General features: G+C 42.0%; 1 protein-coding gene and 1 long non-coding RNA gene across 2 annotated transcripts in view; one reads left to right on the forward strand and one right to left on the reverse strand.

The window, feature by feature from the left end:
- LOC122459240 overlaps positions 1-543 on the reverse strand; it is a 27,373-nt gene extending 26,830 nt beyond the window's left edge. The window contains exon 1 of the long non-coding RNA XR_006279779.1: positions 420-543. This is a non-coding gene — a long non-coding RNA (uncharacterized LOC122459240). The remainder of the gene's footprint in view (positions 1-419) is intronic.
- Positions 431-10,124, forward strand: FAM110C (family with sequence similarity 110 member C). Its single transcript, XM_038396900.2, has 2 exons — positions 431-1,538; positions 8,088-10,124. The coding sequence occupies exon 1, from the start codon at positions 431-433 to the stop codon at positions 1,493-1,495; it is 1,065 nt and encodes a 354-aa protein (XP_038252828.1). The 3' UTR covers positions 1,496-1,538; positions 8,088-10,124.
- The last annotated feature ends 13,660 nt before the right edge of the window (positions 10,125-23,784 follow it).

The raw sequence follows: 23,784 nt of genomic DNA on the forward strand, positions 1-23,784 counted from the left end.
ATAAACAATATTTTAATTAGTGCTTGTCCTTGCTGGAGGCAATGGAGTGTTGATGATCTGAGACACTCCTCTAACGTCAATGAGCCAGCTTACTGGTGATGTCAGCCGGGCCTTCTGCACACAGACCTGATTGGCTATGTTTGGATTGCAGGGGCCGGCTTAGCTATAAGGTGAATATGCAAGGAAGCCTGCGTGGAGGTGTGTAGTCAGAGAGTGTTAGCAGCAGACACAGTCAGACGGTGGGGCTTTACTGAGGCTGAGGAGCTTTTTTTATTTCTCATAGGTAAATAAACAAACCAGCAGCAGACTTTGGAATTTGGAAAGACTCACTGGGCACTTATGCAGGAAGAGTGCAAGCTGCAGATTCCATAGAGTGGCTTTTTTTTTCTTTTCCAGAACCATAAGTGGAATAAGTGTACCTGAAACTGATATGCCAACTGAAATCTCTCTTGCTGTAAGAATGCACGCCATCTCAGACTTCCCTTTGACGGTGCGACTCCTCAGCAAGGGGCCAGAATACCTTCGCAGACAGATGGAGGCAGGCACCCCAGGCAGGAAAAGTGCTGTGGAAAGACTGGCAGCTGATAAGGCCAAGTATGTAAAAAGTCAGCATGTAATCAGCACTAAGCAGGAACCCGTCATCGGGCTGAGCTCAGCCTCAGAGAGCAGCAGTGAGAGCTGTTCAGTGGAAAACAAAAAAATCAGCAGGGACGTTGGTGGAGAGAAAGGCACAAAAAACTTGGAGCCAACTAAAGCAATATATTCCTGCAGTGCTCCCCTGGAACCTGATCCACCCATAGCAAGGCGCAGCAGCTCCAAGAAGCAGGTACGGCCAGACTCCCTAGTGATCTACCGCCAGAAATGTGAGCTTGTGAAAGGTCAAAGCAATGAGAGGTCACGAGGGGGCCTGGTGAGGCGGCTGTTCCAGGGGTCCATGAAGGAGAAGCTGCTGACTGGGGAGGGCCTCACACCAGAAATTGAAGAGACAGTATCCACCAAACACGCCGCCAATGGACCAAACAGCCGTGTAGCTGAGCACGCTGCCCCTGCAAACACAGATGCACTAGCTGTTCCTGAGCATGAGTGTGAGGACTCCTCACAACTGACTGTTGCACCTGATGAGGTCAAGGACATGAGAAGGAAAGGGCTACATCGTTCCCAGTCTGATATCAGCTCTCGCTATTCCAAGTCTTTCTCTGAGTTTGACACTTTTTTTAAGTACTGCGGCCTCGAACCCGAGGTAGTCGAGGATCTGGGCAGAGAAAACTTCTCCGTGATTTCTGACATCTCCTTCAGGATCTGCAGCATCAGCCTGGCAACATCTGAGAGTGACTTCACAAGGCACAGTGGGGACGATGGGCTGCTGGAGGAAGAACTGACTGAGCAGGTCCCTAGCACTACGTCAGTGATTGAGCGCAATGCTCGGATAATCAAATGGCTGTATACTTGTAAGAAAGCCAAGGAGACTAACAACATGCTACAAGAGCTTGCGTGAAGGCTTCTCCTTTCAGCATGCGTTACAGCCTGGTAAACTCAAGGTGTGTGCAAAGCCCAGCCACGCCCATTTATATTTATGTTTTTATTAAAACACTGTTGATTTATCTGAGTTTATGTCTGTTCTATGAATGGCAGGAACAAGCTGCTTTCTGCACATAACATTGTTATTATTATTATTATTTATATAATTACAGTAGCACCTAAGAGCCTAGTTTGGGGGAATGGAGTTCTTGTAAAACAGGAGTCTGGGGTTTACAACAAAAAAAAGAGAGAAACCTACTGTAATTTGCAAGCTTGGATCAGATCCCCAAATGAAAGTAAACAGTCAGGGTTTACAAGGAATGTCTGCCCTTTGCAGTCTCCTGCTTTGTAAATGACTTGTTTTCACCAGTTTCTGCTATGTTAAACTAAAGACAAACCCCAGAAAAATAATTCAGCCCTTAATTGTAGCAGGTAAGATCAAACAAACTGAACTGAATCACTCAACGTTTAGGGGTAGTCTGTATTTACCGTGTAGTAGTACAATTTTCCCCTCCCTCCCCTTCTGTCTCTCTCTCTTTCTTTCTCTCCCACTTTGCCGACACTTATTATATCCATGCTTCTTCTAGAGATCCCATTCTCACAGAGCTTTCTGCCTTGGCAGTAGGAATTGCCAGCTGATGCCTGGCATTTCACAAGCTCTGCGGGGAAGTGGGACTGCTCTTTCTGCTCACGTCGATTGTAATCAGTGTGGCTCTTTTGACGTTGGAGTACTTTCGTGGCTTTGCCCACATGGTTGTGCTACTGCAATTCAAGCAGCAGATTTTGGAAGTCAGCGATGTGGTTTGTTTGGTGGGCCAGGCCAATATTTAAAAACTAAAACAATGAATAAAAATGTGAGAGGCTTGGAAAGCTATTACTTCACAAAGAGAAATGGGCCAAATGCACTCCTGGTGTAAGTAGGCACACTTCCTATTGACTTTTAATAAGAGCTGCACCTATGCCTGCAGTGAGTCTTGTCTATCGGCAAGAACCATTTTCCTAGGAACTTTAGTAGCTATTCATTACATGCAAATTGCCCAAAGAATCCATTATATGAAAATCTTACTGACCCAAGTACATGCATCCCTTAGGCCTTGGACCTCTTACACAGTATTATTTTAAATTGTGCTAACTGATCCTTGACACGATGAGCTACATGTGCCCTTTGTGAATTTATCATGTTCATAATCTGTATATTAAGAGGATACTAATTAGCCCTTAGCACAGTTGTTTGAAATGAGTCCATGGCTTATCCAAAAGAACATGGATATTATAATGCCTGAGCCAATTTCCTAGTGGATCAAGAACTGTTACCCAGATTTCTCCTGGGGGGTGCACCGATTTTATAGTGGTATGAATCCACTGTCTTCAAAGAAATTAATCCCAGATTACATTAGTGTAGGTAGGAAGTGAGTAAGACCCTGTGACTCCATCCCACGCAGTTGCCTGGGGGCTCAGGGTTATGAAAATGTTGGGATATGCATTAAGCATACTCACTGCATCTCCTGACATGCTAACAAGGTGGTGGATTCTAGCTTGGTTGTCTGACAGCGTAGGGCAGTAAAGAGTCTGAAAGATGCAGCATACAGTACCTACTAACTTCTGAGCATTCCTAATGAGGAATACACCTTTTAGGCTGAGAGAGCTATCTAGAAGGCACAAGATGGAAACTTGATACAGATTCTGTTTAAAAAACAGACCTTTTTTAGAGGTGGATAAAAAAAGTATTCTGGTTGTGCATTTGTTTGAGAAAAACAAAAAATGCATTTTCATTTACATTTTTCATAGAATTAGTTTTGTCATTGAAATGTTGAAAACTCAAAAATTTTGATTTTTGTCAAAATCATTTCAACAAAATATTTTTCATCAGCTCTAGAGTGTGCCTCCAGAATAGGGACAGTTGTCATGTGTGATGTTGTCAACCCACAGATATGTCACTGGGTGAGAGCTCCATGCCTGAATTCAGTCACTGAGAAGAGAGGGTTTCTCTGAGATGAAGAGTTCCCCTCCCTCACCCTTCAGAGCTGATGAGAGAGGGAGCCACATAAAACAGATGGTGGATATGGGGGTTTGCAAAAGTTTCTGCAGCTGTGAACTTTACACAATTATGAAGGTGGGGCCTTTGACCATCTCCTGCTACTGGGTGCAGGAATCTGGAACTGGCTTTGTATAAAGCAACTGTCTTTGTATAAAGGGAAACAAGAGACATCTGGCTGTAGGATCTCTTTGCCACTGCTCTTGGGGCCAGCTGTGAGGTTGCTCTCCTACTAGAACTGTGGTAATTCTCGTGGGCCTTGTCAAATGGGAGAAGACTGTTGGGCCTCTTATTATTTATTTGTGAAATGCTATCAGTGTGTTCAGCTTTGCAAATGACACAGGAGACAGATGATCCCTACTCCAAAGAGCCTACAAACCAGCTAGGCACACATCATAAAAAGATGTCTGGCAAAGGGTGCTGTAATGTATGGAAAGCCGGAAGTACCTTCACATGTGCTCCCCACCTTTGCAGAAGCTCTGCAACTCCCTGGTGCAGAATCAAGTGTTGCCTTTTTCTCTTTCTGCTCGTTGACCAACCCATCACACAGTCAGCATCTGAGGCAGTAGATGCTTTTGCAGCCAAAGAGACTTTCTTCTTGACTGGACCCTTAATATTTGTCATGTTAATAATCCACAGAGCAGGACTTTAGATAAATTATACTTCTGTTGCATTTTAGAGGGGTATGCAAAGGAAAGACAAAAGCAGGGCCAAAGCTATGACAGGTTTTTCAAAAACATAGAATTTTTTATGTAAATGAAAGTACTGGGTTCTAAATAGCATAGCAGATTTTAAATGGATTTAAAAAAAATAATATTCTGATTTTACAATGGCATACTAATTTATTTTCAAGCTATCCAGGGTCAGCTCTTTAAAGGATCTTGTCCAAACATGTGAGCGCATTTCTGTGCCTACGTTTGTTAATATAATTATCTCAATTGCTTGTGCAGATGGGGTTTTTGCATGCCCAAATGGACTTTTACGGCCTGATTCTTTTCTCATTTACACCAGTGTAAATCAGTGCTAATTTTATTAAGTTAATGGCATTAAACATGCATAGATCTGATTTGTATAAAAGGAGAATTGGGCAAATAGCTACCTAAATAGCCATTTGCACATGCAATGGCCCAATTTGCACATACAGGTAGGGTAACTTTACATAAATATAGACCCATACATGTGTGCAAATGTTTTCATGCTTCTGTCTTTAAAAATTGTAGCCCACAATTTTTCTCATTTTAAGATGGGAAATTTACTTTTAAACTTTGTTTCCTTAATATCTTTTGATACTGGTCTGGGGAAGAGGGAATACATAGGAAGCATACAACAGAAATTTTTAAGTAATATCATTAATAGTAAAGACAAAGAAATTCAAAGTATTGACTGACACCCCATTGTGCTTTTGAATTACATGTTGTTTTATAACCTATTTCTTCTTATCCATATAGGAACAGGGTTGTGTTTTGTTTTGTTTTTTTGAGGACATGGTGTCAAACACATTTAAAATTCCTTAACTGCCTTTTCTGTGAGTTTGTGTCACAGTTTTAAAGTTGCTTAAACATAGTTGTACATGTATTTTCGTGTGTTTTCAAAACAGATCCATGTATTGGGACATGACAGGAATTTAGGAGATAGGGCTTTTGTTATTGGCTCTGTCACTGACCTATTGTCTGATCTTGGGCAAGTGGTTTAACCTCTTTGAACCTGGCTTATGCCCCGGAGAAATAATACTTCCCTACCTCCCCAGGGCGTTGTGAGATTTTAATCATGTTTTTAGAGTGGATGGAAGACACATTTGAAATGTTTATTGGTATTGCTTTCTGTTCCAGCTAGCAGTTCAGAGGAAATATGAAAATATGTGGGTACCATGTGAAAATTCATGGTAACAAATGTCATCTAAAGTGTCAAGCCCTTCCATGATTGACCTGAAATAAGATTGGTTGACTGGGCCTCAAAAATACATATAAACCTTAACACTTTCATTCAGATTTAAGAACTGGCTCTTTTTTTGGTACTAAGATTTCTGTACAAAAGAAACCCTTAGCAGAATGATCTTCTGTATTAATCTAAACCACAAAATCTCCATTTATAACTCATCACGTGTTTACATAATTGGTTAATCAGAAGATGAGCCAGCAGGGAGACAAATTAACCACTCACATGCTAAGCCTTCAGCCTAGGACCTTTGAAACAATGCAGAGAACTTCCTGAAGTGAAGCAATGCATCCTGGCTTTCTGAAAATATTGGATGTGATCCACAAAGCATACAGAGACATTCATTACTAGCATTACTGATCCCTTGAATTTTACAAAGGCAAAACTAATCCGCATGGGAATGAGTATGACTGGGACACGAGTACTCTAACTCTCTTGGCAATAATATGCAGAGAAGTATAGTACAAACCTAGAATTGGTAACAAATTACTTGAGTAGTAGAGTGTGTGAGTGAGTATGCAACTCAGATCATATAATCTGCTTATTTTTAGACAGGGGGTAGAAAGAGATTTTAACTGCTGAGCCTGACATCTGCTCAGTCACATGTGATTTAATTGTATTTAATTACCCAATGAAGGTGTCAAATAAACAGTTCGAAACTGATGCTATTTACAGCCCATGGTTTAACAGAGTAGGAGAAGGACCTGCATGAACTTGGATATCTATTGGTTAAAAACTAAATTCATAGGCTAGATATGGCCATTCTAACTCTAACAACCTAGGGACTGTGTGGCTGAAAGTAGCTTTTTCCTCAGCTGCTTTCCCAGAAATGATGCCATCTTGAGTTTAATTTGGAATGATATTCAGAGGGGCACACTACATTTCTGCCAAATGCATCCGATGAAGTGAGCTGTAGCTCACTTCATCACTTGAGCTTATGCTCAAATAAATTTGTTAGTCTCTAAGGTGCCACAAGTACTCCTTTTCTTTTTGCGAATACAGACTAACACGGCTGCTACTCTGAAACACTACATTATGTTTTCCATCCCAGGCAAATATTTTGGACACTCTGTTTTTGCAGTTTAGGAAACTCTAGTCCATCAGATTTATACCGTAAACCTGTCTTTAAATATATAGGGACAGATTCTCAGCTGGTGTAAATTAGTAATGGAGCTATGCTGATTTCCACCAGCAGAGGAGCTGGTCCACAATTAATGAAAAACAAGGAAAACCCAACAATGCTGATTTTAGGCCATTACTTTTAACAGACCCAATAACCGTTAGAAAACTCACCTACAAATATCAATGTACAGTCCCCAGCACAAAGAGATTCGGGCCTTTTGGAGCTACCTTCATATAAATATTTAATAATAAATAGGATGAATTAAAGTAGTCATCACCAGACAATCAGTGAAGTTGACTCTGGTTCTGAGACTTGTGTTTCCTACAAACCCACAAGCTAGCTTCTTGTCAATGCTACAGTTATCCTGACCACAGGCCATCATGTTTGTTGCAAAAAATGCAGTGCTCACAGGGTATTTTTATACTGCAGTTAAACACCTGCAGCTGACTTGGACTGGTGGTGTCAGGCTGCAGGGCTGTAAAATTGTGGGAGGAGACATTCAGGCTTGGAGTGCACCCCAGATTCTGGGAACCTGAGTGGGGAGGATTACACCAAACAGAGATTAGACAGATAAGCTGAAAATAGAAGCTAGCCCTTCAGCTCCCTTTGGCCTTTGTGTAGACAAAGTGCTCAGTATTTATCAGCTGTGGGCACAGGGAGGCTAATGGACTAGACCCAGGAAACCTGCCCCATGGAATCTAGGTGCTTTCTTTGCCTTTCAACAGCCTACTGTTTGGAACTTTTAGACATATTCCTTAAAGCCCCTGGCATGGCCTGGTATATTGAAATTGTTGCACCATATTTTTAAAAAGAGAAAAACCAACAAACCCTCTGTGCATGTTTCCTAGACTCTAATGTTCATTCTGAGTAGAACAGCTTTTTTAAACTGCAGGTTTTTAATGAGTCAGATGCTCCTATTAATATTTTATGTTCCTAGCTTAATTTTTCATGAATTCTGTTATGATTGGTAAAACACTGCATAAATAAAACAGCTACACCAGACATGAAGTGAACTAACACATTTGTTTTAGCAGGATGATAATTAAGAAGCCATGTTATCTATAGTTAGCCTCAAAATAACCCAAAGGTAATTGACTAGATTTTGCCTAGATAAGTAGCATTATAAAGTTACAAAGTCTTAAAGGCCAAATTCACCAATGGCATTAGGAGGAGCACAACTCTATGGGCTTTCAGGGAGTTTTGCTCCTCATTGCTTTAATGATGGTTATAGCTTTAAAAAAGGGGTGAACTGAACATCCTCCTCTCTGATTGTAATCAACATTATGCAGTTCATATCAGCCTGAGCTTCAAAAGCATTTTTTTAAAAAAAGAATGCTCCTTTTTAGGGTGGGTTTCTCAGGAAAGGAATTGATTATGTTGGTAGTAGTTGTAAGCAGTTGGAATGAAGTGTTAAAGCTTACCCTGTACCAGTATGATGCATTAAGTGTTTTAAATAGCACTTTTTTCTTTCCTTAGACTGAAAACATTCCCTGAGATGGCGGCTGACTAAACAGGACACAGACAGATAGACCCAAAGCAAACTCTTCTATCATCTGGCTTATGATAAATCTGTGCAAGTTTATCAACTTCCTGTTGCCCTCCCACCCGTCTGCAGGCTCACTCTTTGTCACAGGCATATGTTTGTACAGAAGTACAACAGCAAGAGGAAGTTACAAACTGAGATGGAGGGAAATTAAAGCTTCTGGAAGAGCAGGGGCAGGTTTACGTGATAAAATATCTGGTAATATCCAGAAAGAGGTCAGTGCACCAGGATGTCATCATAAATGTGAAGGAAGATTGGTGTGGCATGTCTGGCTCTGACTGATAGCGAATCTATCAGCAAGACCCAGGGAGGAGAAAGCGGGAACTAAGTGGCAATGACCTCTGGGTCAGGCATTTCTTTGCAGGGAGACTCCACCTACACTTTCAAAGAAAGTGTGTTAACAGGACTTTAAACCTGGCTCACACTGACATGATTTCAGCACACTCTGCCTGGCTGGTGACAGTGGACCAAACATGACAGTTTTGTAAACAGTATTTAAAGCCAGCTGTACAGTAGCTTCCTTCTTAGGCCTTGTCTAGATTGAGATTTAAGGCAAACTAGAGAACCATGTTCTCCAACTAGACCAGGCTGATCAGCCAGTGGGAATGGATGGCTAAAATCATGTTTCACATATGGTCTTGGGCATACTCCCAAAGCCTAGCTATGACACAGAGAAACTCAATCCACGTTCCATATTAGACAGGACTCTTCTTTGCTATAACAGTACTCAAGCATGGTAACATATGTAGTCTAGGTAGGCCCTTCGGCTCTTCTTATACTACATCTCAGACCCTGCCAGCACATGGTTGTCTGTAATCTAACACATTTATTTTTGTACTGAGGATGGGCGACATGTTTATTGACTCATGTTAGGTAATAGTGTCACAGCATATGTAATGTTACGGCTGATTAGCATGAATCTATAATAGCATTGTCCTATCTGCACTGTAAACAAGAAGGCATGTTAGGACACAATCGCAACATACCAGACAAACGTGCTGAGATTATTCGACTTGTAGTATAGACAGCACCATGTCAACATAATTGTTATAACAACTACATCTACTTTGCACTGACCAAGAAAACTTTATTTGAACTGTGTTTAAACACTGTTTAAAAATAATTTGTGTCACTCAGTTTGATTGTGGATGTAGATGTGAGTTTATGGCCCTTGGCTATGCCTCAGATCCTTAGCCCAGTCAGTCATTAGTTATCAGAAAATGCCCTTCCCTGAGTTATTTATTCCCGATACCATAAATCACAAAGAAGGGTGGGGGGGAAATGAAGTAGGGAGCAGATTCTGATTTTAGTTATAGCAGCGTCAATCTGGAATAACTGAACTGATAAAAAAGACATCAGAATCTGGCCCTATATTTCAATGTGCTGAAAGGTTAAAAGTTGAACCACAGGTTACCATGGCTATAGTATTCTGTTTACAGCACTGGACTGTCAGACCTGTACTGTAACAAGTACAGGAAAATGAGATTCCATTCTCAACATTCCATTAGGGTTATACGCGGTAAGCCCCTTTCAACGATTACCTGCCATGCCCCCACCCAACAAAGTGAACCAGACACAGGCATAGAGGAGAAGATGGAATGAACACCGAATCAGCACTTCTACCATCTTATAAAAGACTTAGTCTTGTAACATAACTATGAGAGAGGGAGGAGAAGGACTGAGTGATGGCATTTTTATAGAGCATTCACTCTAACCATAAGAATCAAATATTTCCTATTTTAATTTATTCAAATATAGTGAGCCAAAATACTGCACTTTAAGTGCTATTTAATAGTTTTTAGTTGACTTCAAGTTAACAATAGACTTATGAGTCAGGCTAACCTTATTTAATTAGAAAAACATACTTGTCACTATTTCTCACTCCCAGTAACCATTTGAGCACGTAGGGCATTTGTCCATATTGGTTTAGTGTTACTTCACATACCCGTCTTAAATTGTCTATATATATATATATATAAAATAACATTTCCAAATAAAGTATTTATTGAATCTGCTCTACACAGGGGAAACTGAAATGATTGTATTAGTGAGACACAGAGTTTAAGGTCAGAAGAGACCACCAGATCATCAACTCTGACCACTTTTTTATCACAAGCCACCAACACCACCCAGCACCCACACACCAAAACCAACAACCAAAATTTTTTCCAAAATATTACAGCTCACAGGAGAATAGACTATTATGTGCCCCAGACAGAGAATAGGAAGGACCAAGGGGGTACTAGTGAGCTACTGTAGATTTAGAGTTTAGCACCTTCAAAACAAATAATCTAAATTTCGGTTTTGATTCACGATAGACTACACCATCAATGCTAATATGGTTAGAGATATCCACTGATGTGCAGTTGTTTAAAGGGAGATTGTAAAGATTGATAAATCAGCAATGTGACCCACTGTATTCTTATGCTCACTTTGCAAATTACTGTGCATGGAATTATGTATATGTTTTATCAAAAGCTATTGAATGCTTTTTCTTGGAAATACGAATGAACCACTGTAGACAGCTCAGAACTCATGAGAAATCCTACAGCTACAAACCAGTGCACCAACACAATGGAAGGGGGGCCAGGTTTTTAGAAAGGTTTCTGATTTCTCTTTCAAGTTTCCATTGGGTCTGTATCAGAGATGGTAGTGAGATAAATTGGCCATGGACTTTAAATAACAGGAAGAGATATGTAAAGGACTTAGGTGGGATTCTCAAAAGCATAGAGAATCAGTTGATTCTGTCACGATTGAAGTCAGTGGGAGTTTTACTACAGATGTCAGTGGGATCAGTTATGCCAGGATTGCGCATTTTTGAAAATCCCACCTTTGGCCTTTATGAGCTGCTTAATGGAGCTTTGTTGACCTTTCACACCAACACCAGAGCAAATGCACCTGGCTTTGTTCAACTTTGGATGTGAGCACCAAATTCTCCAAGGTACCATGAATGTCAGAGAAGATTTGCCCAAGTCCTTTTCTTACACCTAATAAGCTATGAATTCCCCTTACCTTTAAGTGTCTTCTGAGCAGATGTACCCTTTTCCACCTTACCAGGAAAGAGGACAGCTGACAGTCCCTTTATCCCTACATCTCTTGGGAGTGGACATCTTACCACGCTCATCCTGAACAGTGGGGATTAGTACATTCTGCCAAGGTTCTATTGCTGCTGTTACTTATAAAGCCTTTTACCTCATTCTGTTGCTGACCTGCCCCATGAGGATAGGGAACCCAATGGCTACTGTTGGCCATTGACTCTCCTTATCCTTTGACTCTCCTTATCTTTTGACTCTCCTTATCCTTCAACAAAAACCCTTAAAATAAGGAAGGGATGCACTGGGAAACTCATCTATTTCATTATGAAACTGATGTGTTTTGTAAGGGGTTGCACAAGTTTTGTTAAGTGCTTTTGGGTAAAATCCCAGCCCCATTGAAGTCAATTGGAGTTTTGCCATTGTCATCAGTGGGGCCAGGACTTACCTTTTCTTTTCATGCAAACATAAAACTAGGATTGCGGAGAGAAGATCACAAATTAACCCACTAGTTTTTGTTTGACTGGAACCATGCAAACCAAGACAGACACATTGGATGCAACCCTATTGCATAGCTTAATTTTAACAGTCCAGTGCTCTTCATAACCAGTTTTTTAAAGCTAATATTATCACTGTGAAAAGGGACAAAGTTCATAGTTTTAATTTAACAGGAAAAAAGATACAAAGTCCACTTTTATGGCGAGAGCCTGGTGTTTACAATTAAGACATCAGGTGTAAACTATGATCCCTTCAGTATATTGTACATAGCCATGTACTGGAATCTGTGTAACAAGAAGAAAAGAAGTACTTGTGGCACCTTAGAGACTAACAAATTTATTTAAGCATAAGCTTTCATGAGCTACAGCTCACTTCTTGTTAGTCTCTAAGGTGCCACAAGTACTCCTTTTCTTCTTGCGAATACAGACTAACATGGCTGCTATTCTGAAACCTGTGTAACAATAGTGCAGATTGTTCTATATATATATATACACACATTTTTTAAAAGGATATAAATCTTCATGCTTCAGGGCATAAATCAACTACTAATTGATGGGGACTAAGAAGAAACTGCCTCCTATAAGCATGTTATTCCATCATTGTCTGTTATGGGGTTTCTTGCACCTTCGTCTGGAGCATCTGGTCCTGGGTACTGGTCTGACCTAGTATGGAATTTCCTAGGTTCCTACATTTTATATTCTTATAAAAAAACAAATCTGTATTTTATTTCATTGCATACAAATTTAAAAAAAAACACAACTGAAAGTTTGTAATTTGTTCTTGGTAGCTAGTAGTTTTATTTTGTTTGTTGTTTACATTACTGTTACTATAGTTTTTTAAAACTCAGACTCCTTGTCACATGTTTAATTGCTATGGGACAGCAGCTTCTTGTGGTGGTGAGCAAAGCTTTGGTTTCAAGAAACATTCAAAGGTGCAGATGATTCTCTGAAACATATCCCAATCCCTGCGTAAAGAACCAAGCGGGCAATCTCTTAAGATCTCTCTCATAAAATGGATAATGGGTTCGGGTATCAGTAAATTTGATATTTACAAAGTTAATCTTTCTCATAATTTTAGTATTCCCATTTTAGGTCATGGTTCAAGTGGCGTAACATTTATTTTTAAAAGCAAACAAAACTTTTTCAAACTAATTAGGGTTGCCAACTTTCTGACCGAACAAAACCAAACACCCTTGCCCCACCCCTTCTCTGAGGCCCCGCCCACTCACTCCATCATACCCTCTCCCTCTGTTGTGTGCTCTCCCCCACCCTCACTCACTCAGTCATTTTCATAGAGCTGGGGAGGGTCCTTTTTCGACCAGGTGTTCAGTTGAAAACTGGACATCTGGCAACCCTAATTTTCGGTATTACCTACATTTGGTTTTGTTCAATCTCAAAAACTAGGATGTGCCTCAGGCAATATTTTAGAGCCATTACCCTCACACCCAACTGGCCAGAACAGCTGGGTGTTTGGGTCTATCAGGAAAAGCTCTATCTGAGGAATCTTACTGAGATAATTTTGTTTTAATGGATTGAAAGAGACAAACTAGATTTAATAAATGTGTGTTTTGTGGGAAGAAGTGAAATAATGGTTTTTAAAGTAAGTTTTTGCTGAAACTAATACATACTCATCCTAGGGTCTCGACATCATTTGCCCTTCAAACTACTAGACAAACACCTGTCAGGGATGACCTCTCAAGGTCCTTTCCAGTCCTACAAGTCTATGATTCTATAATCTAATGTTCTTAGACCGGGTCTACCCTTGTGACAGGGTGTAGTGTATGTGTGACTACATGCAACAGTGGAAGGCTCCTGCAAGGGGAGGAGCAGGAAGCTGCCGGGGCCTTTCCCTGCTGCCTCCCTGCTACGTGAGCCTTTCTCTGCAGCTGGAGTCTTTCACCAAGGCAGGGAAAGACTCCAGCAGCAGGGAAGTAGCAATAGTAACAACAGTGTAGCAACAGCAGTGTAGACATGGGAGGCACTGTTTGGGCATATAGAGAGCCGTCATATTGGGATCCAGGAAGTGGGTGGGCAAAGCCCGTCCCCTGCTAAAGGATCCCCCCACAGCCTACGAGGGGGATCCACAGGATCTGGAAAGCCAAATAATTATGGGGGACAACTAATGAACAACAAGGACAGGAGTGCGGTCAAAGGGTCAAACGAAGGGAACGGGACAGGGACACCGAGCAGAGAACCCCAGACAGCGCCCACTGCTCCTCGAAGGTGTCAAAGGAGTCAGTGGATGCCACCCAGAGGAACTCTGCCCGGAGGCATGAACGGACGGAGGATCGGAAATAGGCCCCACAGTCACAGGAGACTCCATCGGTCAATCTCCTCACCCTGGTTTTATAGATGGCCACTTTAGCCAGGGCCAGGAGGAGGTTGATCAGGAGGTCCCATGACTTGGTGGGGCCACGGATATAGAGAGCCGTGTAAGATATATACCCTAGGGTTCAGACATTTAGGGCACTCTGTTCAACTCACCAAAGCAGTGCCTCAGTCTGCACTGCTACTTATACCTCTGCTAGCTCAGTCTACACATCACCACAAGTGTAGACCTACTTATGTAAACATAGTCTCACTGACAAGAGTTTGAACACAACTCAGTTCACTGCTATGCAGCCAGTAGGATTAAGGTCTTTAGCACAAAACGGAAAGCAATTTTGAGATCATTGACATGCAACCCCTCTCACAAATCCTAATTAATTGGTGTTTGTGCAAGGTACTAGGCAAAGGCTGGGCAGGGAAAGGCATTCATGCTTTTAATTTATGGGTGGGACAAGCCGCCTTAGCAGTCTGCAGCTGGTATTCTAGTCTCAGGGCTGAAACCCAGAAGTCACCTACTACAGGACAGGCCCAAGAAAGAAAATAACAGAACGCCACTAGCCATCACCTTCAGCCCCCAACTAAAACCTCTCCAATGCATCATCAAGGATCTACAACCTATCCTGAAGGACGACCCATCACTCTCACAGATCTTGGGAGACAGGCCAGTCCTTGCTTACAGACAGTCCCCTAACCTGAAGCAAATACTCACCAGCAACCACACACCACACAACAGAACCACTAAGCCAGGAACCTATCCTTGCAACAAAGCCCGTTGCCAACTCTGTCCACATATCTATTCAGGGGACACCATCACAGGGCCTAATCACATCAGCCACACTATCAGAGGCTCATTCACCTGCCCATCTACCAATGTGATATATGCCATCATGTGCCAGCAATGCCCCTCTGCCATGTACATTGGTCAAACTGGACAGTCTCTACGTAAAAGAATAAATGGACACAAATCAGACGTCAAGAATTATAATATTCAAAAACCAGTCGGAGAACACTTCAATCTCTCCGGTCACTCGATTACAGACCTGAGAGTGGCTATCCTTCAACAAAAAAACTTCAAAAACAGACTCCAGCGAGAGACTTCTGAATTGGAATTAATTTGCAAACTGGATACAATTAACTTAGGCTTGAATAGAGACTGGGAGTGGATGAGTCATTACACAAAGTAAAACTATTTCCCCATGTTATTTCTCCCCCACCCCCCACTGTTCCTCAGACGTTCTTGTTAACTGCTGGAAATGGCCCACCTTGCTTGTCTAAATTTGTCTAAATTTGTTAGTCTCCTAGGTGCCACGAGTACTCCTTTTCTTTTTGCAAATACAGACTAACACAGCTGCTACTCTGAAACCTGTACTTCCTGAGGTCCCAGTCCAGCAAAGCAGTTACATACATCTTTATTGTATTAGAACCCAACCCTGCAGTCCTTTTCCACCTAAGTAGGCCTTCCTCATGCAAGTCTGTAAACTCAGCTGGACCACTCTCACAAATAAGGATTTGCAGGCTCAGGTTCACAGACGGCCCAGTGTGGATAAACAGTCCTTTTAAATTTCACACATTACTCAGCAAGATGCTCTTCTTTCTGCTCATCTGTGAACAGTTTACAAAACACAGCTATTGAAAAGAGAGCCTGTGGTGATTTTACAGTGGAGAACAAGACCCTTTGCTGCAGCTTTACACAGACTGGTGTCTACTGAACATTACAGTGTATAAGATCTTGAAGGGCTTTTCACAAAGCATTCTCTGAAGCTCTGTGCAATTGCCACTGTGCTAGACGCCCTAGCACATGTGTGACTTACACAACCCTGCAAAGACAAGCCTCCTAACACAGTTTCTCTCTTTTTTAAAAAATGGTGCAATAAGGTACATTATGTCCCCCTCCTTACTTTAGTATCTGAGCACATTCTTTAATACGATTATCCTCACAACCACCGTTCCCTGCCCATGAGGTAGGGAATTGTTATTGTTCCCATTTTACAGATGGGAACTGAGGCACAGAGATTAAGTGGCTTGCCCGAGATCATACAGGAAGTCTGTGGCACAGCATGGATTTGGATGCAGGTCCCCCAAGCCCTAGAAGAGTGTTGCAAACACTGGATCATCCTTCTTCTTAGTTTCATGAAAGCTTATCCTTGAAAGAAAATGAAGACATTTTTAAATTACAGAGTTAAAAAGCCTGGCTACTTTAAACTAATTTTCCAACCCCCAAAAAATAGATTTGAAAAAGCTCACCCTCCTAGAGGTTCACCTAGCCTTAGTTCAGGGATCTCAAACTCAAATCACCATGAGGGCCACATGAGGATTAGGACATTGGCCCGAGGGCCCCATCACTGACACCTTTTCATACAAAGATACAACCACCCCGCCCCACCCCCACTCCACCCCTTCCACGAGGCCCTGCCCCTGCCCCGCCTCTTCCTACTCCTTCCCCGCCCTCATTCCAACCCCTTCCCCAAAGTCCCCACCTCAACTCAGCCCCTTCCTTCCCTCTATTCCAGCCCCTCCCCTAAATCCCCGCCCTGCCTCACCACTTCTCTGCCTCCTCCCCTGAGCGCACCACATCCCCGCTCCTCCCCCTCCCTCCTGGAAAGTCCTAAGTGCTGGGAGATAAGCAGAGGAGTGGGGATGCAGCATGCTTGGGGGGCAGAGACGGTGGGACGGGGGGTCAGGGGAGCTTGGCTGCCAGTAGAGTCGGCGCCTATGGCGGGCCGCAGCAGATAACACACATAAATGGCCTCGTGTTTGAGACCCCTGCCTTAGTTCATACCATCTCCTACACACTACACACAATTAGGCAGTGATGCTTTTCAGGCAGCACTGGCAGATGAGCAAAGTCATAACTTCTGTTTCTCTTTGACAGGTTTCAGAGTAGCAGCCGTGTTAGTCTGTATTCGCAAAAAGAAAAGGAGTACTTGTGGCACCTTAGAGACTAACAAATTTATTAGAGCATAAGCTTCCGTGAGAACGCATCCGATGAAGTGAGCTGTAGCTCATGAAAGCTTATGCTCTAATAAATTTGTTAGTCTCTAAGGTGCCACAAGTACTCCTTTTCTTTTTGTTTCTCTTTGGTCATTCTATTGTGCTTTTCCCCACTGTTGCATGCAGAGGAAATATTATTCAATTGTTATCAATTTTTTTTATTAAAGATCTCAATTGGGAAACAAGACTTCTTTTCAATCACATACAACAAACTGGGTCATGAACACTGTGTATGCATTACATGCATGGGCCCAAATGGTTACAAGTTGGGTTACAAGTCTGCACCCAAAGTTAAGGCCACACATTTGCATGTGCAAGATTTTACATGCAAAACACTATTGGCCAGAGCCTCAACTGGTGTAAATTAACAGAACTCTACTGAAGTTAATGGAACTTCTCTGTCATACACCAACTGAGGATCAGATACTCAGTACATATGTGAAACTGGGGATTGTTATGTGTAAATACCTTTGTTCACAAACAACACTGACTTATGTGCATGCATCAGGACTTTTGTGTGTGCCACTCATGGACACTGTCTTTTATACATTTGGGTGATGTTTAAGTGAAGCGTATAATCACACCATTGATTAGCTCTGATATTGGATTCTGCTGCACATGCTTTCATTTGCTATTTACTACCTAACATATTGTGGGCCAAGTTAATTGACTTCAGTGGGATTTTGCCCATTTACACTTGCCAAAATTTTGCCACATATAGCTTAAAAATAAACAAGAAAAAAGACAAAAGGCAACAGCATCACCAACACCAAAATGAGTTTCAATGATTTCAGACATCCCTAGCCCCATCCAGTAGTTCAGCAAGAAAGGACATGAAAACTTGTAAAACTAGTTTGGATAATTTGAGAAGCATTAGGCTGTTTTAGCAAGGAGTGTGATTAAGGGAGCTAAGAGCCTGGAAAATGCTTCAAAAATCAATCACCTTTCAGAAGCGTCACCTGTAGCGAAAAGATGGGTATAGTAATTACTGACACTAAATCACTAAACCATCTGATTGTTTGTCACATAACTGTGATGACTGTAAATCAGTGCTGAACAGATCTTCCGCCACTAACGAGCTAAACTGTAGAAACAAATGCAAGGATATTGATAGGGTTTAGCTGGTATTGCTCATTTCTTCCTGTTAACTTATCCTCTTTGATTTCTTTTTCACTGAAAACCTAGGTCATTGAAAGTCTAACCATTTCCCCTTCACTGTTCCAGAGTTATCTGTGAGCTTTAATTGCTCAGCTTATGCTGGCCTTGACAGTCCCATTTTGTGTTTACATTTCAAGCTAATTCATCCAGACAATGAATACACAACCTGAGTACTATCATATGGTAAGTGTTGCATGTTATTTTCTTATGAATGACATTTTCCAGAGAGACAAAAAATCCTCCTTCCTTGCCTTAACTCTAGACCAGTGGTGGGCAACCTGCGGCCCACGGGCTGCATGCAGCATGTCAGAGCAGGCCGCCAGATAGTTTGTTGACATTTGCACAGCTGCCCTCAGCTCCCAGTGGCTGCAGTTCACCGTTAACAGCCAATGAGAGCTGTGGGAAGCAGCGTGGGATGCAGGCCGCCACTTCCCGCAGCTCCCATTGACCAGAAACTGTAAACCACTGCCACGGGGAGCTGTGGGTGGCTGTGAAAATGTGAACAAACTGTCTGGTGGCCTGCCAGCAGATTACCCTGACAGGCTGCATGCGCCCATGGGCCGCAGGTTGCCCACCACTGCTGTAGACACTGCCTCAACTATATGAAAACAAAACAAGCAAAGAGCCCAGGATCTGCATAGTTAATCAGAATGGTATTGCATGAACGTTTACTATTTTAGCCCTTTTCCTGCCACATCCCCTCCCTTTGTTTAATGTCATCCCTTGTTAGGTTGTAGCTAGTCTAGATAGTAAGTTCCCTGTGGCTGGGGTTGTCACTTTACATGTCAGGAAAGGCCATGGGCACCTTGGGAGCTAAATAAATAATAAATCATAAAAAGCTTTTAAAGATGAAATATATTCCAAAGCATTTAAGAAGGTTGCAGCACAGAAGTGTAAGAGTGAATGGCTGGCCAGTGAAAATAATAATGTGTCACCTGGGTACTAAAATACAAGCCTTGCACAAGTGTTAGCATGGAGGAGGGAAAGGGTCCTGGGTATTGTGGATCAGGTCCAATGTATCATAGTTTTTCATAAATTTGTTGGAAGTGAATAGCCTGCCCCTCTTATTCCTTGGGGACTGACCCCTGTTCAGCAACCAGCTTCTTCAGCAAAGTAAGGCCTCTTGTGCTCAGAGTCATATTCAAAGTCAGCACTTCTCACTGCCAGAGTATAAACATGAGGGAAACAATAATGCAGCCCAGTGTGTCCCACTGCAAATGCAAAATAAGGTAATTTTTTCCAGCCAATAGTTCTCAGAAAGGTGGGGTTGTCAGTCAACAGCTCTCCCATGAAGCAGTAATGCTTCTTAGCCAACGAGAGGTCAACTCCATCTGACTTTTTAAGTCTTTCTATTCTTCTCCATTTGTCTCCAGGGAACATTTGTTCTTTCTCCTTTCAAGCTCTCAGATCAAGCATATGTCCCGAACACTCTGTTATAACTCAGTTAGGATCACAGTGGAGAAATCATCCCTATCACACCCCTTCCCATGGCGAGGTTCCACTGTAGTCTCTGCAGTGGGAGCAGGCACCAATTCTCTCTTCCCTGCTTTGAGAGAGGGTTTCCACCTGACCCCTGCCAAACACTGCTGGGGTCTCATAATTACAAAGAGTTGCAATTTTCACTGAAGTGGTGCAATTTTCACTGAAGTCAATAGAAATTTCACCCACTTATGCCAGCGCTGGATTTGGCTTTCTCACACCAGAAAGATACTTGTGATTTCTGAGATTTTAAATATAATTTCCAAAGAAGAAAAGTGATTTGGGGGATTAAAATTCTTGTCTTTTCCATAATAAGTCACTAAAATCAGCCTGTCAAAATTCAGGCTGCCCTGTAGCGTGACATACTCATCTGTTATCTTGTGCTGCTTTCAGAATATTGTGGAAGCCAGCAGATGGATGGGCTGGTCAGAATGTTCCTTGTTTTCAACTTGATGCCAAGTTCCACAAGCACATCATATGCAACAGGCGGGTTTTCTTTCATAATCACTTTGTTTAAAGCTTTACAATCATGCTTCTATTTGCTACACAAAAGACAATATCGGGTCCTCAATCTGCATTTGTAACCCACTTTAATCCCAAATGTTTACAATACAAATCAAAGTGTATCATCATGTGGTGAGACTCTTGGGTTACTTGGGAGTGGCCGGAACTGATCATGCCTAAGTCAATTCAAAGAACTGTCATTATTATAGCCCCAAATTGAATTGGGATAGTGCACGAGTACATGATGTATAGGAAAACCTGGCTATGAAGCTGGCAGATTGCCTTATAGAACATTCCTATAGAGTTTAATAGGGAATTGTATTTCTCCTATGGAATTCACAGAAACATAAAGGAATAGGATCATCTCTATTGAATTTTATAGGTTTTTAGATTAATTGCCATAGAACTCTAATTAATTTCCATAGAATTTTAACCTTTTCTTTCTTTCTTTCTTTCTTTCTTTCTTTCTTTCTTTCTTTCTTTCTTTCTTTCTTTCTTTCTTCCTTAGAATCATAGAAGATTAGGGTTGGAAGAGACCTCAGGAGGTCATCCAGTCCAAAACCCTTCTCAAAGCAGGACCAACACCAACTAAATCATCCCAGCCAGGGCTTTGTGAAGGTGGGCCTTAAAAACCTCTAAGGATGGAGATACCATCACCTCCCTAGTGAAATAGTGTTTTCTAATACCCAACCTAGACCTCTCCCACTGCAAATTGAGACCATTGCTCTTTGTTCTGTCATCTGCCACCACTGAGAACAGCCTCACTCCATCCTCTTTGGAACCCCCCTTCAGGTAGTTGAAGGCTGCTATCAAATTCCCCCTCACTCTTCTCTTCTGTAGATTAAACAAGCCCAGTTCCCTTAGTCTCTCCTCATAAGTCATGTGCCCCAGCTCCCTAATCATTTTTTTTTGCCCTCTGCTGGACTCTCTCCAATTTGTCCACATCCTTTCTGTAGTGGGGGGCCCAAAACTGGATGCAATATTCCAGATGTTGCCTCACCAGTGCCAAATAGAGGGGAATAATCACTTCCCTCTATCTGCTGGCAATCCTCCTACTAATGCAGCTCAATATGCCATTAGCCTTCTTGGCAACAAGGGCAAACTCCTGATTCATATCCAGCTTCTCATCCCCTATAATCCCCAGGTCCTTTTCTGCAGAACTGCTGCTTAGCCACTTGGTCCCCAGGCTGAAGCAGTGCATGGTATTCTTTAGTCCTAAGTGCAGGACTCTGCACTTGTCCTTGTTGAACCTCATCAGATTTCTTTTGGCCCAATCCTCCAATTTGTCTAGGTCACTCTGGACCCTATCTCTACCCTCCAGTGTATCTACCTCTCCCCCCAGCTCAGTGTCATCTGCGAACTTGCTGAGGGTGCAATCCATCCCATCATCCATATCATTAATAAAGATGTTGAACAAAACCGGCCCCAGGACTGACCCCTGGGATACTCTACTTAATACAGGCTGCCAACTAGACATTGAGCCCTACATTACTACCCATTGAGCCCAACAATCTTTCTTTCTTTCTTTCTTTCTTTCTTTCTTTCTTTCTTTCTTTCTTTCTTTCTATAAAATATAAAACATAAATCCTATGCTCTAAACACCTATTCCATAGGTTTAAATAGAGCAAATAGTGCAACCCAACTGCCTGTGAACAGAGCTATCCCTTGGGTAGGACGAATCAGGGTGACTGCTCCAGGACCCACACTGTGAGGGGCCCTGCAGGCCAGTGCAATTGGCCGGCTTGGTCGGTCCTGGAAGAGACGAATCCGTTACTACCGCCACGGACCTCGCACCTCCCTAGGGATGGCTCTGCCTGTGAATATAATCTTCCCAACCCTAAGCCTACTTCCTCCTTAATAGGCTATAAAAAGATAGGCGTTGTAGCCTACCCAGAATCTGGATCTGGCAGGATCTGGGGGAGCGAGTTGCAAAAGTATGGTCCCCTCTCACAGCATAAAGAAAGCCCCACTTAGGGTCTGAATTTAAACCAATTTAGTTAAACCAGTGCAAACCCCCATGTGGATGCTTTGACTGCAGCTGAAGAGTGGCTTATTTTGGTTTTGCTCAGTCAATTGACAGGATTAAGCTGAAGAAAAATAAAGCACTTTTAAACTGAAATAAGAGTGTCTACTCAAGGGTTTGCACCTGTTTAACTAAAATGGCGCAAGCTTGTGTGTAGATAAGGACTTAGAGCTACGCATCTTTCCTTTCACCATGCCCCCTACCCTAACAGAAAGGAAGGGTGGTTTGTAGGAGCTGCTGTGACAGAATTACTTGCTCATTCCCTTACACTGACATTATTCTCCTACAGCAGCTTTAGGGTCAGTTTGTGCCTTGCCTTATTCTTTAATAAAAAATACACTTGCCACTGAGTAAGTTAAAAGGAGAGAACAGTGGTTGAGCTAGAACTGGGATTCCTCTTTGTGCAAGTGAACACACTGTTGTTTCAAATAGCCCTGTGTTTACCCTTGTGTACAGACTGAAAAATATATATCTAACTAGGTGGGCAACTTAAATTTGCTTATTTAACCCTCCCCCTCACTTAAAGTCACATTTGGATCCCTCTGTGTGTGTGTGTCCCTCACTGCTTTGACTGAGAGCTCCTCCTATGCATCTGTTGACAAAAGCTCACCTTTGATCTTTCCAAGAGTTTTTCTGGATATTGGTTAAGGTATGGAGGTGCTCTAGCTGCAAATTTCTGATCCAGATCTAAACCATCCAAACTCAGGAAAGTGCAAATCTCAGATTTTTGCACCACAGAGGAAGAGCCTGTCATAAAGGTTGGATTTTGATTCAAGTCAAGACTTCACTAAAGTTCAGGGTGTTCCCATACAGAGCTTTGGGATAGGCCATGTCCACTTTTTGAGGATTTTGTTGTCAGAAGATGAGTAGATAGTGAGATCTTTGGGGGCAGGGACTGCCTTTTTGCTCTATGTTTGTGCAGCAGCTAGCACAACGGGGTCCTGGTCTATTACTGGGGTTTCTAGGTGCTACCAAACTACAAATTTAGTATTTTATTTATTTAGTTATAAAATCTGAGATAGGTTCCCAAATTGTTTACTTTTTGAAGCAAGTTCAACAGCCATTCCAAAATTCCAGGGTTTGCTCTGAGTAACACAGAGGACACAATTGAAGACAGAGAATTTCTGAACAATAATGACCATGTTTAAATTAGTTATCCTTGAGCTATGACTAAAAGTGACAGCATCCAGGGGACAAATAAAGACACTGAATTTCAAGAGGATGTAAACCAGACAGTTTGGAATGAAATCAAATGAGACAATGCAATGGAAAGAAAGAAGACAGAGTGTTCAAAGATAAATGAGTATATCCCATGGGTAAGGTGTGCCACAAAGAGAGAAAACAAAATCAATATAGATTAACAAGGAAGTCACAAATGTAATCAAAAGTTCAAGAAGGATGCATTAGAACCAAAAACAAAGGACCAAGATGAAATAGAGAGTTTGCAGACTGTGAAAAAAACTATGTGTGTAAACATGATAAGATTTTCAACTGTGTGGAAGATATAAGAAAAATTCATCAGGGATAAACTGAGAGGTCACCTGGACTGCTAGGGCCTCATTAGAGACAGTCAGCATGCATTTACTATGCTTTACAAATTTGACACGTTTTTTAAATA

Source organism: Dermochelys coriacea, chromosome 3 (assembly GCF_009764565.3).
Source record: "Dermochelys coriacea isolate rDerCor1 chromosome 3, rDerCor1.pri.v4, whole genome shotgun sequence".
NCBI classification, from domain to species: domain Eukaryota; kingdom Metazoa; phylum Chordata; order Testudines; family Dermochelyidae; genus Dermochelys; species Dermochelys coriacea.

Coding starts and splice junctions, on each gene's coding strand:
- FAM110C (XM_038396900.2), top strand. CDS start 431: ATGCCAACTGAAATCTCTCTTGCTGTAAGAATGCACGCCATCTCAGAC.